This window comes from Alosa pseudoharengus, unplaced genomic scaffold, assembly GCF_046254945.1.
Source record: "Alosa pseudoharengus isolate Yale_2024_CS ecotype anadromous, Long Island Sound unplaced genomic scaffold, YU_APseudo_1.1 YU_APseudo_1.1_scf_13, whole genome shotgun sequence".
In the NCBI taxonomy this organism is placed as follows: domain Eukaryota; kingdom Metazoa; phylum Chordata; class Actinopteri; order Clupeiformes; family Clupeidae; genus Alosa; species Alosa pseudoharengus.
This window is the reverse complement of record NW_027468598.1, coordinates 18,351,468-18,367,164: the sequence shown is the minus strand read 5'-3', so window position 1 is coordinate 18,367,164 and position 15,697 is coordinate 18,351,468. Positions and strand designations below refer to the sequence as shown.

General features: G+C 48.3%; 1 protein-coding gene across 3 annotated transcripts in view; it reads right to left on the bottom strand.

Annotated features, from left to right (window-relative positions):
* Positions 1-5,311: 5,311 nt before the first annotated feature.
* The window catches only part of numbl (NUMB like endocytic adaptor protein), a 49,170-nt gene continuing 38,784 nt past the window's right edge, over positions 5,312-15,697 (bottom strand). For all 3 annotated transcript variants that reach the window (XM_076282367.1, XM_076282365.1, XM_076282366.1), the window contains exons 5-9: positions 14,083-14,223; positions 12,973-13,162; positions 11,486-11,734; positions 9,759-9,935; positions 5,312-9,247 (exon numbers count right to left, since the gene is read on the bottom strand). In XM_076282367.1, coding sequence (XP_076138482.1) covers positions 8,325-9,247; positions 9,759-9,935; positions 11,486-11,734; positions 12,973-13,162; positions 14,083-14,223 — 1,680 coding nt within the window. In that variant the 3' untranslated portion in view covers positions 5,312-8,324. The remainder of the gene's footprint in view (positions 9,248-9,758; positions 9,936-11,485; positions 11,735-12,972; positions 13,163-14,082; positions 14,224-15,697) is intronic.

Sequence of the window (15,697 nt, the reverse complement as noted above, 5' to 3'; positions counted from 1 at the left end):
CACACTTTCTGTCATGCACACTCAGGTACAGTGCTTGTGTGCGTATACAATTACATCCAAATAGAAGGCAAATTAACACGGCTCAGTAGTCTTGATCCTGAAGGTGACCTGTAACAGCCCCCCTGTCTCTGGGTGAGTATCTCATTCATCCCTGGGGAGGGAGGACTTCTGTGGGTGATGGTGGGGGGGAATTGGGGGCCTTCTGTTGAATAGCCCCTTGGCTGCTCATTCTTTCGGGGTTGACTGAAGAAATGGGTCATCTGTAGAAGGTCTGTGCGACCACTGTGGCTCATTATGTTCATCCTGTAACACAGTTCTTGACCTCATTAATGTCTTTCCGTCTTGCATAAACCGTGGTGTCTGCATTGTGTGCTATTGTGTTGTCTGCACAACTGCACACACATTTTGGGGACTTTGTCTGTACTCTCATTTGGTGACTTTGACCAGCATATTAACAGCATCTCAATAAGAACACATGACAATTTAGGCTTTTTTCGAACTCTACCCCTCACCGTAAAATTCCTATTTTGGAGGAGAGCTTTCATAAGCAACCAAAGAGTTATGTGAAGTCTCCTAAACTAAAGGTCTTTGATCACCAGGAACTGAGTCTAGTCTGGGTCTGGTTTGGCTCTGACCCTGATCTGGTGTGTGGACCCGTCCGAATGAGTGCCAGATCTGTTCTGGAGTCAGCCGTGGCCTGCCAATGCCTCTGCTCCTGGGAGACTGCCATCAGTGTGACTGCTCGTAAATCATCTCCCAGTGGCTGTTAGCACTCGCCATTTAGGTAGGCGACTCATCCATGTACTGCTGAAATCTGACACCGCATCTTATCTGCACTCTCATGTCTGTGTGGTGTGTGTGTGTGTGTCTGTCTGTGTGTCTGTGTGTGTCTCTCTGTGTCTGTGTCTGTGGCTGTGTGTGTCTGCCATGTCCTGGGCTGTGTGGTGTGTGTGTGTGTGAGTGTGTGTGTGTCTGTGTCTGTGTCTGTGTCTGTGTCTGTGTGTGTGTGTCTGTGTGTGTCTGCCATGTCCTGGGCTGTGTGGTGTGTGTGTGTGTGTGTGTGTGTGTGTGAGTGTGTGTGTGTCTGTGTCTGTGTCTGTGTGTCTGTGTGTGTCTGCCATGTCCTGGGCTGTGTGGTGTGTGTGCCTGATCATAGACTGGAGGCTGGACTTGATTAGCATTTTGAGTCTGGTTGTGAATGTCATCTAAAAAGCACCATCTGTCTGTCTGTCTGTGTGCTTGTCCTCAGCCATCATCTGCCTCCTCTGATTCTCAGTTTCCCTCTCACTTGGATACTGATATGCCCCCTCCCCTGTCATTCTCCCTCACTTGGATACTGATATGCCCCCTCCCCTGTCATTCTCTCTCACGCTGCTGCTGACCTGCACGTCTGTCAATCCCCATAGCTTCTCTAGGTTATCGGTGTTCTGTGTTCACTTGTGTGTGTGTGTGTGTGTGTGTGTGTGTGTGTGTGTGTGTGTGTGTCAGTTTGTTCCCAGGTTGCCTCTGCACAGCCTCGTCTGAATGCCCCAATGTCTGTCTTCCTGTCTGTTTTGTGTTCGGCCTGTGTCAGCTCCGTCCACCCCCCCGTCCCCCCAGGCCTGCGGCACTCCCTCCCCAGTCATGATGCCCGTGCACACCCAGGTCTCTGTGTGCCAGCCTTTAGCATTCAGCCCGAGGGGGACCCCCCCCCCCCCCCGGCCATCATGAATGACAACCGCTGGCACAGGCTCCGGGGAGCTGGCACTGCCAGGGCCGGCCACTGCCAGGGCACAGGGACTTAGAGAGAGAAAAAGAGAGAGAGAAAGAGAGAGAGAGAGAGAGAGAGATGGGTTGTAGAGACAGGGAGAGGAGAGAGGTTCGGAGAGAGAGAAAAAGAGAGAGAGAAAGAGAGAGAGAGAGAGAGAGATGGGTTGTAGAGACAGGGAGAGGAGAGAGGTTCGGAGAGAGAGAGATAAAGAGAGAGAGAGAGAGAGAGCGAGAGAGAGAGGGAGAGAGAGAGAAAGAAGAGGGCAGCACAGAGGAAGAGAGTGAGGAGGGGAAATGAGAAAGATTGAGAGGGAAGAGAAGAGGGAGCTGGGAATTAGGGAGAGAAGGAAGAGAAAATAGACAAGAGCAGAGAGTGGTGGGGCATATGTATAGTACAGAAAGGGGGGCAGAGAAAGAATAAGGTGGAGAAACAGAGCATCCTTTCCCACCCAACCAGTTGAAATTAGTCTATTGGCAGAAACATTTGCTTCCACCGACCAGGCTGCCAACCCTCCAGTGTTTTCATTCCAGGGAGGAGTTCTGTTTCTGTGAGGAGCCAGTTTTCTCTAATATTTTCTGTAATTGTTATCAGACTCCACCATCTGTTCCGCTATTGACAATGGCACACCCTCATCATGTTGCCATGGCGGAAGATCAGAGGTTTTTACAGAGCATGGCATAAATCTTCAGAAAAATGCACTCACATTCACGAGACCATCACTGTCTTTGATACCACATACATACATACTGTATACGGTATGATCCTGTGAATGATATTACTAAAAAGGCCAAGTCTAAATCAAAACACATTTGGCAGGAAGGGCATTTGAAAAGAAACATGCTTCATTCCTTGCTTTATTAATACTGTAACTGTTAATGTCCTTAAGTCTGGTCTGGCCTGTGCAGTCTACAACACCAGGTGCTTCTGTCTTTCCCAGGCAAGCTGTCTGCACTGCAGCTGGAGAGAGGCAGTGCAGTGGTGTATGGGGGCTGGCTGACGGGACTGTTGACGTAGACGACAAATAGCTCCCCCAATTAAACACGTAGCTGTGTGTGTGTGCCTCCAGGAGGTAAAAGGCAATTGCCTCCTTGATCCCAGGAGTGTGACTAGCAAAGGTCAGGCTGGGGCAGCTGGCTTTTGGTGCTGCACCGGTTTATGCCGGTTGGAAGGCTGGAAAGTCGAACGCTGTTTTATTTGTATTTCTCACATCATTAATATTACAATGATGGAGACATTTGTGCTGCAATGTTTTTCCCCTAAATTATTTGTCATGATCACTTCATAAATTTTGAGCTGTTGTGGTGTGGTGTATTCTGGCTGGAACTGAATGGCTGCTGCTTCTGGAAAAAAGAAAATTACCACACTAAGTATAAGTATATATACTCTTGGGAAATTTGGTCTCTGCATTTAACCCAATCCGTGAATTAGTGAAACACACAGTGAGGTGAAGCACACACTAATCCCGGCGCAGTGAGCTGCCTACAACAACAGCGGCAGTGAGGGGTTAGGTGCCTTGCTCAAGGGCACTTCAGCCGTGCCTACTAGTCGGGGTTCGAACCGGCAACCCTCCAGTAACAAGTCCGAAGCGCTAACCGCGGCTGCCCCTGCGGCTACAGTACTTATGTGCTATTTCTGAAAACTATTTTGCAATTTTTATGATACGATCAGCATTTGTGTTTCATTATGCAAGTGTAAGCTTGTACATTTCAGTGGAACGGGTTTTCTTTTTTCAGAATTTAATTACAAATAAGCCTGTTGATGCTTCAATCAATACGTATATCCAGGTCAATATTTCCACAGGGACACAAGGCTGTAGGAAAAACTGCTGCATCTGCATGTGAGTACAATGTAATTTTTTTTTGTTCTTGAATGTTACATGGTATGTCACCATAATTATACCTGATATGTGTGGTCCCTGTGCTTTGTTGGCTCCTGTTCTGTTCTGCTTACGCTGGCCCTTTTGGGATGTTTATAAATTACTCTGCCTCATGGTTTCCATGGCAACTCATCCATGTTGTTTGTCCCATTTTCCCACATGTCCATCCTGCTTTCCACCCCCCCCCCCCTTCTTATCCTCTTCTTTCGGAATGGGGGGAGGCGGCGGGGGGGGGGGCATTGCGAGCAGAGTGTCTGTTTGGAGAACTTCACGTTTTTCTAGTGTTTTCTCAATCTCCTGGGAAGGCAGGCATCCTTGCTGGGGGATATGCTGCATGGTTGACCCTGAGCCTGCCTCAGAGATTGCATGTGTGGTTTCTCAGGTTTGATATTCGCCCACACAACAGTCTCACCGAGCACTATCAGATGAGAGGAGTAGGGAAGGCAGGGAGTAGTGTGCTGTGCAGGGAGTTGTGTGTTAAAGGTGTGTAATAGACAAGATGGGAAAGTGAATTGCACTGACCTTTGTGCGCATGAGGCTTAGCGCGGAGGCAAACTTGGGGATGAAGATGGCGCATTCCAAGGAATCCTCACCCTGGGTCATGAACCAGACAAACCCAGCAGAGGGCTCGGAAGGAGGCTCAGAGTGTGTGTGTGTGTGTTTGGGGGAGTAAAAATGCACAATGTACATACACATACTCAGTCCCTGTGTCGTGTCCCACGCCCTTCCCATGTCAAGCTGCATGTTTAGCGTCATCATGGCATCACTCATGAGTTACCAACTCTAAATAAATGTGCCAGCTGCCAGATCTCTATCATCTAAAATAACCAAAAATGAAATAACTTTTTTTTGGTCGCTCAGCCCGTACGTACACCAAACACGTCATGGCCGCACACACAGGCAACATGAGGACATGAGAACATCACTGTGTAGCTGTAGACTGTTCCACATGCAGCGCTCTGTGTACACAAAGAATTCTTTGTGCGCCAAATGGGATCCTCAGGGCGGAAGGGTTCATCACAGCTTCACAGTGCCATAGAACACAGAGCCAAGGGGATGCTTGATTGGAGGGTGTGAAGACAAGTCTTGTCTTCTGTGGGGAGGAGCCAGAGAAACCCGACAGTGCTCTGGCTCGCGTTTCTCTCAACAACAACTCACATTTATGTAGCGCTTTTCAAGACTCCTAAAGCACTTCATAGTCAAGGGGGAACCTCACTTACCACCACCAATGTGTAGCACCCACCTGGGTGATGCACGGCAGCCATTATGCAGCCAGAATGCTCACCACATGCCAGCATGAGGTGGAGTGAGGGAGTCTCACCAAGAACAGGTCAGCTCAGAGGGAAGGGGTCTTACAGTGTCAGGAGGGCCCTGAGAAGTGGAAATGTGAGAAGTAGATGGCATCTTTGGGCCTGTTTCTTCATGGGCTACTGTTTGTCTTGCCTGGGAATAGTGTGTAAAACAGCATTTAGCCATCTGGACTTAATAGATCAAACTGTGTAGTTAACTTTTGAGAAGAATCTGCATGAAAAGATATGAAAGATATTCAAAGTGGCTTTCTATGGGAGGTATCCTAGGAGAATCCAAAGAGGACATCTTAGGAGAAGCTGTTTATGTGGGAGGGAGAGCATACAAACCACCAATACAAGAAGCGTTTTAATATTATATTATTTATTTATCTTTGTACAATGTAATTACAATACAAATATGTAGGTTTAAATACAAAATTCTGTAAATAAAGATTAAAAATAAACTCCACTGGCTTGTTATCACTACACTACAGTTTTACAATCAAGTTTATGAGGTAATTTAGTTTGTTTTGAACAACCTACATTTTAATTTCATTTATTTATTTCTTTTTTTTATTATTGTGGACAAAAGGGCCAGAGCCAATAAATTAACACCAATTCCACCATGACTGTCCTCTGCATAAAACACGGGGCATCACTTCCCCACTTCGAAATAATGAAAAACATTTCCTGGAAAGCTAGTCAGGAATCCCCTACCCTACCAACCACGTTCATGTCTTTGGGACGGGGTGTCATTGTGCCACACAAAGAGAGAGGGCTGGCCTTGTTTGGCTCGCTAAGTAGGAGTTAATAACCCGCAAATTAAGAAAATAAACCATTCAATTTGTTACATGCCAAGCTATCAGCTGAATCCAGTCAAGGAACTCTGAATAACTGAAAGCATGTGTGTTTGTGTGTGTGTGTGTGTGTGTGTGTGTGTGTGTGTGTGTGTGTGTGTGTGTGTGTGTGTGTGTGTGTGTGTGTGTATGTGTGTGTGTATGTATGTCAGTGTGTCATATTTATTTCCATTTTTCCTGAAGTCACAACAGAGTCTGGCAAAACAACCTTTCAAAGTCCCTACTACAGCCTTCGGGGCCACAAAGCTGATCTCTGGTTCTGCAGTTGTCAGGGAAGATGGACATTTTGCTTTTTGAATTTCGGCCTTCTAGCTCTTTTCCATGCCTGGGAAATGCCCTCACCCTCCAGGAATCCCTGTGCCAATCCCATCCCTCGGTTCTCTATTGGGGCCACTGAATCCTTTATCATCCCAGGCTTGTTTGGTTCATTTGGTCAAAGTCATTGGACCATCATGCCATTAGGAGCATGGAATGCCCTGCACAGTATTCTCTGCTCTGTTTATTAGTATTTATTCATTAGTTGCTTTAGGAGAGATAAAAAAAAGAAACTGATGTGTACATACTGTTTAAAATACATGAGAACAGCCACAGGAATTGGCACAGTGTGACACAATTCCCTCATTTTGTCTATCTGATGGAATGGAAATAACAAGTTTAAGGGTCAAACTTTTGGATTACTTGAAAAAATAAATTCTTTGTCAGTGATAAAATAATAAATAAGAACATTTGGAACCTCATTCGATATAAAAAAATAAAAGTAAACACAGCTTTTTCCACATAGCGTTCAATCACTCTTTCCCTTTTAGCAAAATTATTTTCCAATCAATTCATCTATGCTTAAACAATCATAACCTGCCAATCCCTTCACAAAGGCCTTCATTGACTTTCCCTAGTCCTCCACATTCTCTGAGCAATAAGTAATTTCTGCTTCTTTCACTTTTTTCTCCTCTTCCTTCGTTCTTTCCGTCCCTCTCTTTTCTAATTCAGCCCTCTTTAGTCAACCTTTCCTATCCCTCTGAAGTTCTCTACCTGCAGTCATCCCCTACAAAATTCAACGCGCCAGCTCAAACAAACCCTGCACGACGCCATAACCTTTTCTAAATGTCAGTGTTGCTGCTGCTGCTGTTGGATGAGATGGTGTGCCCTGTCTTCTTCAGACCTGAGTCGCAGAACTGATCAGGTCTCGAGGTCTTTCTCTAAAAAGAACAATGTCTTTTACTATTCCTTCTGATACTGATCTTCCTCTTCGCCTCTTCGATTACTGTGCCTGGATAATGGTGTAACTGTCTCTCCAGGAGACAGGAAGGTTCAGTAGTAGCAGCATTTTAAATAGCAACTGCCATGGAAGCCAATGTGGTGCCAGATTCATGCCAGATCAGGGCCACTTGTGTCCCAGAACCGCTTGCTATCTGGGGCAGTTTGATGTCTTCTACCTCCTACTCCGAGACATTCCTCTCAAGGCTCTTACAGGCGCTCTACACAAGGACAAACCATCATCGTAATCCTCTATGACCTTTGAGTCTGGCTGCACAATGACAACTTCCCTTTGGTGAACATTAAAAAAAAAAGCACTGTAATGAAGAACTGGACTCCATGGCCCTTTCTGATGTCAGATGTACCATTCATGAAGCTTCCAGAACACTCTACCACATTCCGGTGGCCCTAGTGAGGCGCGCCAAGTGTAATGAAGGGCCTAGTGACATGGTGGTTTCAACAGTGACTCACTAAGTGAAAGCCACACTCGGGGGATAGTAAATAGAGGGAGAGTAAAAAAGAAACATGCTATTTACACACACTCTCTTTCTTTCTCTCACTCGTTCCTTTTCTCCCTCTCTCTCTCTCTCTCTCTCTCTCTCTCTCTTTCGCACACGCTCTCTCGTCAGTCGGCACAGCATCCATCAATATGGCTCACATTACACAGCTTTTTCATGTCGTGAGTCATTTGTCCTCCCGCTCAAAATTACAGTTCCCATTTTCCCGCTCAACAGAAATAAATACAGGGAAACCATCAAAACATACCCATGTCTTTTTTGTGGAATAAAAATATCAGATTTTAACATATAGCTCGTAAAAATTTAAAATAATAAATAGCAAACCGGACCATCTGTTCAGTTCATCAGCTAAGCACTCACAGTCTTTTTCCTCATTTGCTCGTGAATGGTGATCATCGCTCATGACAGTTCCTATGAACTCAAGCGTCGACTCGCTGTCTTAATGCCATGACGGAGGTCTGGCACGCATGACTCAGTGACTGATGTGTCCTCTGGGGCTTTTAGTGTTCTGGGAGGGGGCTTCTTGAACGGGCGCAGAATGCAAGGTGACAACCCCTTCCCCCCTCTCCCCCCACATGGAAACAATCCTCTCATGGCGTTCAGGGTACAGGTGCCTGCTGGAAACTCTCTCGGTAGACAGGAAAAAAGGAGGATAAAATCTACACAGGAGAAGGAAAGCGGGGGTGGTGGGGGGGTTGGTGGAGCAAAGTGGTTTTAGTCTTGCTTTGGGGACGGGGGCCAGCCCACCACCCCCCCGTCCCCTGGCACTGTTCCACACAGTTAAAGCTCGATCTCAAAGGTCTTTTGTAAGTCGTTGGAAAAGGGGTTGGCTGTTTTGGGCTGCGTTTTGGACTCGAGGGCCGCCCACTTCGCCTCGAAGCGCTCGGCCTCCTGAGAGTCAGCCGGCGGGTTGGCCGACAGTGGCGGCGCGCCGTCCATGGGCCAGCTGCCACCGCCGCCGCCACCGCCGCTGCCGCCGCCGATGCCAATGCTGCCCATGCTGGCCAGGCTGCCTGCCATGCTCATACTGGTGCCTCCCGTGCAGTGATTCGCCCCGTTGGACGTTACACTGATGGGGTTGTGTGGAAGGCCGTTGACCACTGGCGTAGTGGTGAAGGGCACTGTTGGGAAGCCGCCGGGAAGGTTGGGGAAGGCCGGTTGGTGTCCGGTGTTCATCGCGCCGGTCTTGGGCCCCATGTTCACTCCCATGCAGGCCGCAGCTCCGCCTGACCCAGCCGCCGTGCAGAAGACGTTGGCCACCATCTGGGATGGGGTGATGCCCACCACCGGAACGCTGGCGTTGGGGTATGTCATGCTGTTGGCCATGGTGGGCATATAGGCCTGCATGGGCACGAAGGCAGGCTGGAGGGGCGGCTGGCCGAACATGCCAACCGGCGCTGGAGTGGCGTCGAACGCCAGTGGGAACGGCTGCATGGACGTGGGCAGGGAGCCCGGCTGGCCTGCCATGGATGGTATCGGAGGACCCGCCATAGTGGGCACTGGAGGACCGGGCAGCGTGGGCACCGGAGGGGGCTGCTGTGTGGGCGGAGGAGGGAGGGGTGGCGTCGACTGCGTGGACTTCACCGCCTTGGAGACCTCCTCCAGCCAGCGCTCGGCCTCCGAGGGGGTTCGCTTGTGACCCCCCTGGGGGCCAGCAGGGGGCGCCTGCACAGGGCTCTCTGTCTGCACCCACGAGGTGGTGGCTGGAAAGAGGAGACAGGAAATAGCTTAACATCCCATTCATTTCCCCGCAATCAGTTCATGTACAGTCTCCAACTACAGTCTTCAACAGCATTCTGACTACGTTGTTATACATTTAAATTGCACACATTAATGTTATGTTCCCAACCCAACCTATCTACTATATTTGGAGGTTGTCTGGAATCCACTGAGTTTGCATTCATATATTTCAGAAGCAGCACAAAAGCCACGCACATCCCCAGGCCAAAATTGGATGGAGGCATGATCCAGCACATCAGTATTCAAAAAAATAAGAGATGATCGGGACACCAAATAGCTCCCATTCACCGTGTTTTATTTTTTTTTAGTTTTGAAACGTCATAAAAACAACATCAAAACGCTGAATGGGAGCGATCTGGTGTGCGGATCATCTCTCACTCTTTTGGATAAATATTATTTTTAAGCCTCCAAGCAGTCGACTTGATTGTGACACACTCCTGACACAGCACCAGGGGGCTGGTGAGGGTGACTCACCCTGCAGGGGGGCAGGCGGAGGGGGGATCATGGGGGGGGTGGTGCTGACTGGCAAGCCATTTGTGGAGGGTTTGGCACACAGCTCCTCGGATGGTTTGGTGAAGGACATGTTTATTTGGCTGCACAGTGCGTTGATGCTGTCCGCCTCTCCGGACACAGTCAGGTCCATCTCGGGGACTAGGGGGGGACCAGAGGAAAATGTCGGTGAGGTCAAGCGTTCATTTATTCTCAGGAATAGCAGTGTTTAAGCATTTCTTGCCTCATAGTCCAATGGCAGTTCAACATTTTATCTTTGATTCGTGCACCTATTTTTAGATCAAATACATGCATAAATATAATCCTGTATTAGTAAAAGAACATCCACTGTGATGTCATACAGGGGAACAATATTTACACAGTAAGCCAGTTGATGTGATATCAATCCTGACAGCCAACAGCACTGATGCTTCTGCACATTTCAATACAAATCTATTTTAGTCTCATGACAGGGGCTGAGATTTTTATCTACAGGTTCACAGCTCTTTTTAAGCTCCTCATCCCTTATGTAATGAAATCAGTGTGGGAATCCTAACCCCCATGCATCAACTGTAATTCCCATACGAACGTCCAATCACAGAAGAGACACTAAGCCACCACTGAGTTGGGCTCCTTTACCATGACAATCACACTTGGTGATGTAATATTGTTAATAATGGATTGCGTCTCGGCGGGATTTCAGAGAAATGTACCCGACTGTGGTTATGACTCAAGCACCACTGATGAGTGCTAACCGCACGAGGAAGGACGCCAGTGTCGTAATGGTGCAGTGATGGAGAGGGGGGAGGAGATGATGGTTTTGAAGCCTGGGAGGAATTACAGTGAGAGCTCACAGATGAAAACGCATGACTTAGGACTATGTTTTTGGCACTCTTGACTTCCCACAGTGAGTCAGGGCCTTAAGTGTAGCCTTTGGGTTTGAGGATTTTCAAACCACAACAATAGCAAAGCCAGCCGTCACTCACAGATGAGCCTGGTGTGAGGGCAAATCTTAGCCTGATGGCATCTTAGTAGGTCATACCGTAAACATGATTGAGTTTCATCACGTGATACTGGCACAGCACGGGCAGTTGGCTAAATTTAGTGAGCGAGATGTCACTGACAAGACCGATGAAGACCTCATGCCGGTGTCAGCCCGGTGATTTAGTGACATATAAATGCGGCAGGCCATTTTTTTACACCAGAGATGCTCCTCTTACGTGTCTCCTCGCATGCAGACGATAGCTGAAACCGCATTCTTATACACCTCACTCAAATATCAAGATGCGTCAAGAGGGCTTAAATACTTCATATATAATATTATGATTCTGTGAGGAATAAATGATACTGCACAAAATGAGAGCGTTTGCAGCAGCTTTTTCTTGGATGAATTCCATGAGTGTTCATCTGCCCTAAAAACTGGCAGTGTTCGACCGTTTAACATATGCTGACTTGACATGAGCATTTTCTTTTACTAATACCTTGAAATGCTGTGAAACACAACATTCTGGGAACAGTTCCAGTTCTTCAGAGTGCGAGCATTACACTAATATTACTGATTGACATGTACAAGCCAAGATAAAGTGCAGCATCAAAATCATGGACTTTTAGTCTGATGCATACCGGTAAATACTAAACAGCACAGACAGACATTGGAGACATTGGATGTTTGCTTTGAGCCGCTGCTGATGTGGATGGGTGTGGAGGCTCACCTGGGTTCTTGGTCTGGAAGTCAGTCTTGCGCTGCAGTGTGGAGGGCAGGTCATTTAGGCGCAGCGAGAGCTGGCGCTTGAAGGGCGAGTTCTTCCCGCTGAGTGCGGGGAACCCGCGGAACGAGCCCTGGCGCACCAGCTGCTCCAGGGGGGCATGGCGCCGCGGGATGACGGCATGTGGCTCCCCTGGCGATGCGGCGCCCTCTGGAGGTGAGGCGTTGCCAGGCGGCATGGCTGACACACACGGCTCTGTGAAGGGGGGAGAGAGAGGGGCACGGTCAGAATTGATTGTGATGCTTTCAGCTTTATCCTGATCACTAACACAACACAATGGAGATAGATGAACTCAGCCTGTCCTATACTCCTTCAAACCACAGAGTAACACAAGAGCCAGTGAAAGGTGTGTTCAATACTCAGATCAATACCGATGCCTGCTAAGGTCATAAAACAGATGATGTTTTATGCATGTGTTCAGCACAGTACAGTACAGTACAGAGCATACAGTTTGCTGTAGCAACTCAAGGCCTGAGAGGGACCACTGGTAACCCCTTGCTATTGACTATCCTGACGCTTGCAGGAACCAGATGGAGAGAGAATGCTACTACTGTCAGTTATTAACACAATCTATACAGTTATATCTATACGGTTATGGATGAGAAGCAGGACATGAACCAAGAACCTCATTAGCTGATCTGTGGTTGTGGCTGTAAAATACAATCTGGCATGCCAGATACTGACCAAACATTGCTGGGAGATGAGTTGGGGCTGATGGTGGTGGTGTGCTTTATGTTAGCGCTAGGCCATTATTATGTCTCTGCGTTCCCTGGTGCTCACTAAAGCCTGTATCTGTTTCTGCTCCCACTCAGCACCTTCATCATGTGAAACAAACCGTGCAACAACCCCAAAGGGTCATTACTCGTCCGCTGCAAATATGCCTGTTGGTCTCGCCTGCTCTCTGACCCGCTCTTTTACTACTTGTTTTATGTCAAAGTTTAACAGACTCGCTCCCCCGGCTAATCAGTGCAGCACTCGAGGGGGGAAGCCCAGCTGTCGTCCGACCGTCAACACAACACCTGTTTCTCCTTTTTCCGGCCACAACATCAGGGACAACACCGCAGGCCTTAACAGCCACACAGATCACTACCGCGCCACATATGGTTTCTCTTAGAAATCTCCACCTGCATCAGCTTTCAAAGAGCCACTAATTTCACCACACACTGGCTCGACATCATGGCCCATAAAGCCCCTGCCGAGTGCACATGCTTTGTGCATTATGTTGTCGACCTGACCCTGTTTCACGTTTTTGTGGTGCTAATGGTTGTTTTTGTTTTGCTTGTCAGGTTACATCTACATTTCCTGAGCTGCTGCATGACTTTACCAACCACACGTGCAGGAGGTTTTATGACTGACAACTGTGAAGTAGATCAAGACAAGATCGATGGGTCTGCAGCTACACAGCCGAGCCAGTAGGGGGTGGTGTCACGAACCTTTCTTCTTATCCTGGAGTTGCTGTTCGTTCTGCTGGCTGCCCGACGTCACCCGGAAGGAGCCTTCGCGGACGAACGATGTGCGGCTGGCGTCGAACGAGGCGGTGACGCCGCACTCCTTCTCGCGCCGCTGTTTGCGCTCGAGGCAGGCGGCGAAGGCGCAGCCGACGGCGTGACTCAGACGCTCCCCCTGGTGGATGAGAGAGGATATAGACAGCATTAGCATTCACGCATTAAAAAACACAACAGCACCAATAAAAGCGCATTTAGCCTTGCCTTTGGCAGGAAAGGAGCAGATAAGCCTTGTTTGTTGGATCCAGTAAATAATTCAAACGCTTAAACTTCACATGGTTTTCCTGAGAAGACAACATTGCAGCAGCTGCTGAAATATTGATGCCAAGTCATCATGACTTTGCAAAAACAACCACAGTGTCTCCAAGTGCATAGCACCAGATGCTATGCTCAATAGATGCACTGCTTAACTCAGGCCCGACAGATAATACCTCACTTGCGTGAGCTTGCTACCACTGGGACTGTTGGGGGGTATTAGGGGAGATTAAAAGATGCCCCACACAGCTTCACAGCAGGTCTGATGGCCAAAGGACGTCTCAACCAGAGGGATGACAACAAGTTAAGAGAGCACATTAACAAATTCTGAATGAGTGTACTTCTCCCCATCCAAAGTGCCCATCTTTTCCGCATGGTATTCAGTCGTATTCATCGTATTCAATTAGAAATTAGCCACTTAAACATACAAATGGGGAGTAATGATGGAGATCTTGAATGATTCATTTGAAAGAATAATGGATTCAATTTGAGTGTTAGTGAGTTGAAAAACCAAAAGCTCTTCCTGCGATTGCTGGAGAGGTTAGAGGACGTCCTAAGCACATCCCGCAATCTTGTCATTAAGCCCTCCCTTGGTGTTCTTGCTGGGCCCAAGTGCAGATAGAAGCGCTCCAGCAGCTCTTCAGATTGCGATAACCCAGCATAATCCCTTATCTTAATCCCACTTTGCTTAGCGTGGCGAAGGAGGGTGGTGGCTTAATCCCCCCTCAACTCAACCCAGCCCAGGCCAGCCCACCCAGCACCGGCACCTAAAGCCCCACTTACCGAGTCCTTGAGCGCCATGAAGCAGTGGCATATCCATCTGCGGGTGGTGCCGTCACGGCAGATGTAGGAGAAGGCTTTGTCGTAGTTGCGGTCAGGCGCACAGAAGGACACCTTCTCAATGGTCTGGTCCACAATGAGATCCTGAGGGACACAAACAGCATTGATTTGTTTCACTTGAGCAGCACTCATAGTTCTGTGCAACCCGTGCATGGTGGGGAACTATTTCTACTTGTAAATCTACTAAAATATATTCTACATATTCAAATTAAATGAGACATTTAATAGTTTTGGACAAGGATAGATATGGACTGGGTGCAAAATATTCAGGGCCTTCCTCTACTTTGTATCTTGAGGGTGGGCTACATATCATTTATCAGTCTTTTGTATCTATTGTGTCTCTTCTTGAAGACCTGAGACCATCTGAGCTGTGTCTATTCTGTGCCATGTGTCGTGATTGTCTTTCATCTCTCTTTTTGTCATTTTTTCCCTCATTATGAAAAGCTACGGCTCAGTACTGCCTGTATAATATTATATTATCCTCCACTACCTGCTGCGCCCAGCTGGATACACAGAGTCTGGTTTTCAGGAGCCCCCCTCCCGAGCCATTGTCCCCACATGCCAATATTAGACTGGGTGTTGACGCAACAGAGGTGTGTCCGCAAGACAGGAGTCAGAGAGAGAGAGAGAGAGAGAGACACACAGAGACTCTGGCATTAGGTTGGGGGGGGGGGACATTGCCCGCTCATCATTGCTATTCCTTCCTCTCGAGGGGCGGAGAGTGTGTGAAGAATGGCAAAAGAGGAACAGAGAAAAAAAGAGACTGTTTATCCTGAGCCAATTAGCAGATGAGGGGCTCCAGAGGTGAAGAGCTCGACACGGATGAGAGTGTGCGTTGACGCCTGGCGATACGGGCGCCGCGCCGCCGCTCAGAGACAGGGGGGAGGTTGCTGAGTCACTCCGCGTCGGCGAAAGAAAACAGAAAAGCAGCGATGCAATCGTGGCTTTCCGAGTTACCCATTTTAATTAGAGCCAGTGTTTAGAGCCAGTGTGGTTCAATATCGAGGCTGCCTGCCTGTAGCTAGGAAAGCATGGAGCGAGGAAAGTAGCCGGCTAGCTTTTGAAACTTCGCTGTTATTTCTTACTTATGAATTCCACAGTAGCTGGATTGAAGCCCATGCCATTTGCCACCCCCTATTGAAATGAAATCTAATCGAATTACCGTGTCTGAGCGCGGGAGAGCAACGGAGATGTGAGATGGAGAGCGATGAACAGAGGTGGGGTGTCAATCTCAGGGCATGTGAGGACAAGATGGAGTGTGTGGGGTGGGGGTGGGGGCGGAGGCGGCGGTGGAGGGGTGGGTGTGATGTGTGGGAGGGCGGACATCTTTCTGACTCACAGCAGTATTGAACAGGATTAAATGGGAGTGGGTCTGTGAAAAGGGTGACAGCCTAGCAGGGGAAGGGGGTGTTACAGGAAACAGAATGACTGCATTGTGAGGGCAGATTTCCATGAACTCCTTTATGTTTGAAGGAAAGTGGGTGATGCGTGTGTGTGTGTGTGTGTGTGTGTGAGAGTGAGTGAGTGTGTGTGTGTGTGTGTGTGTGTACGTGTGTGT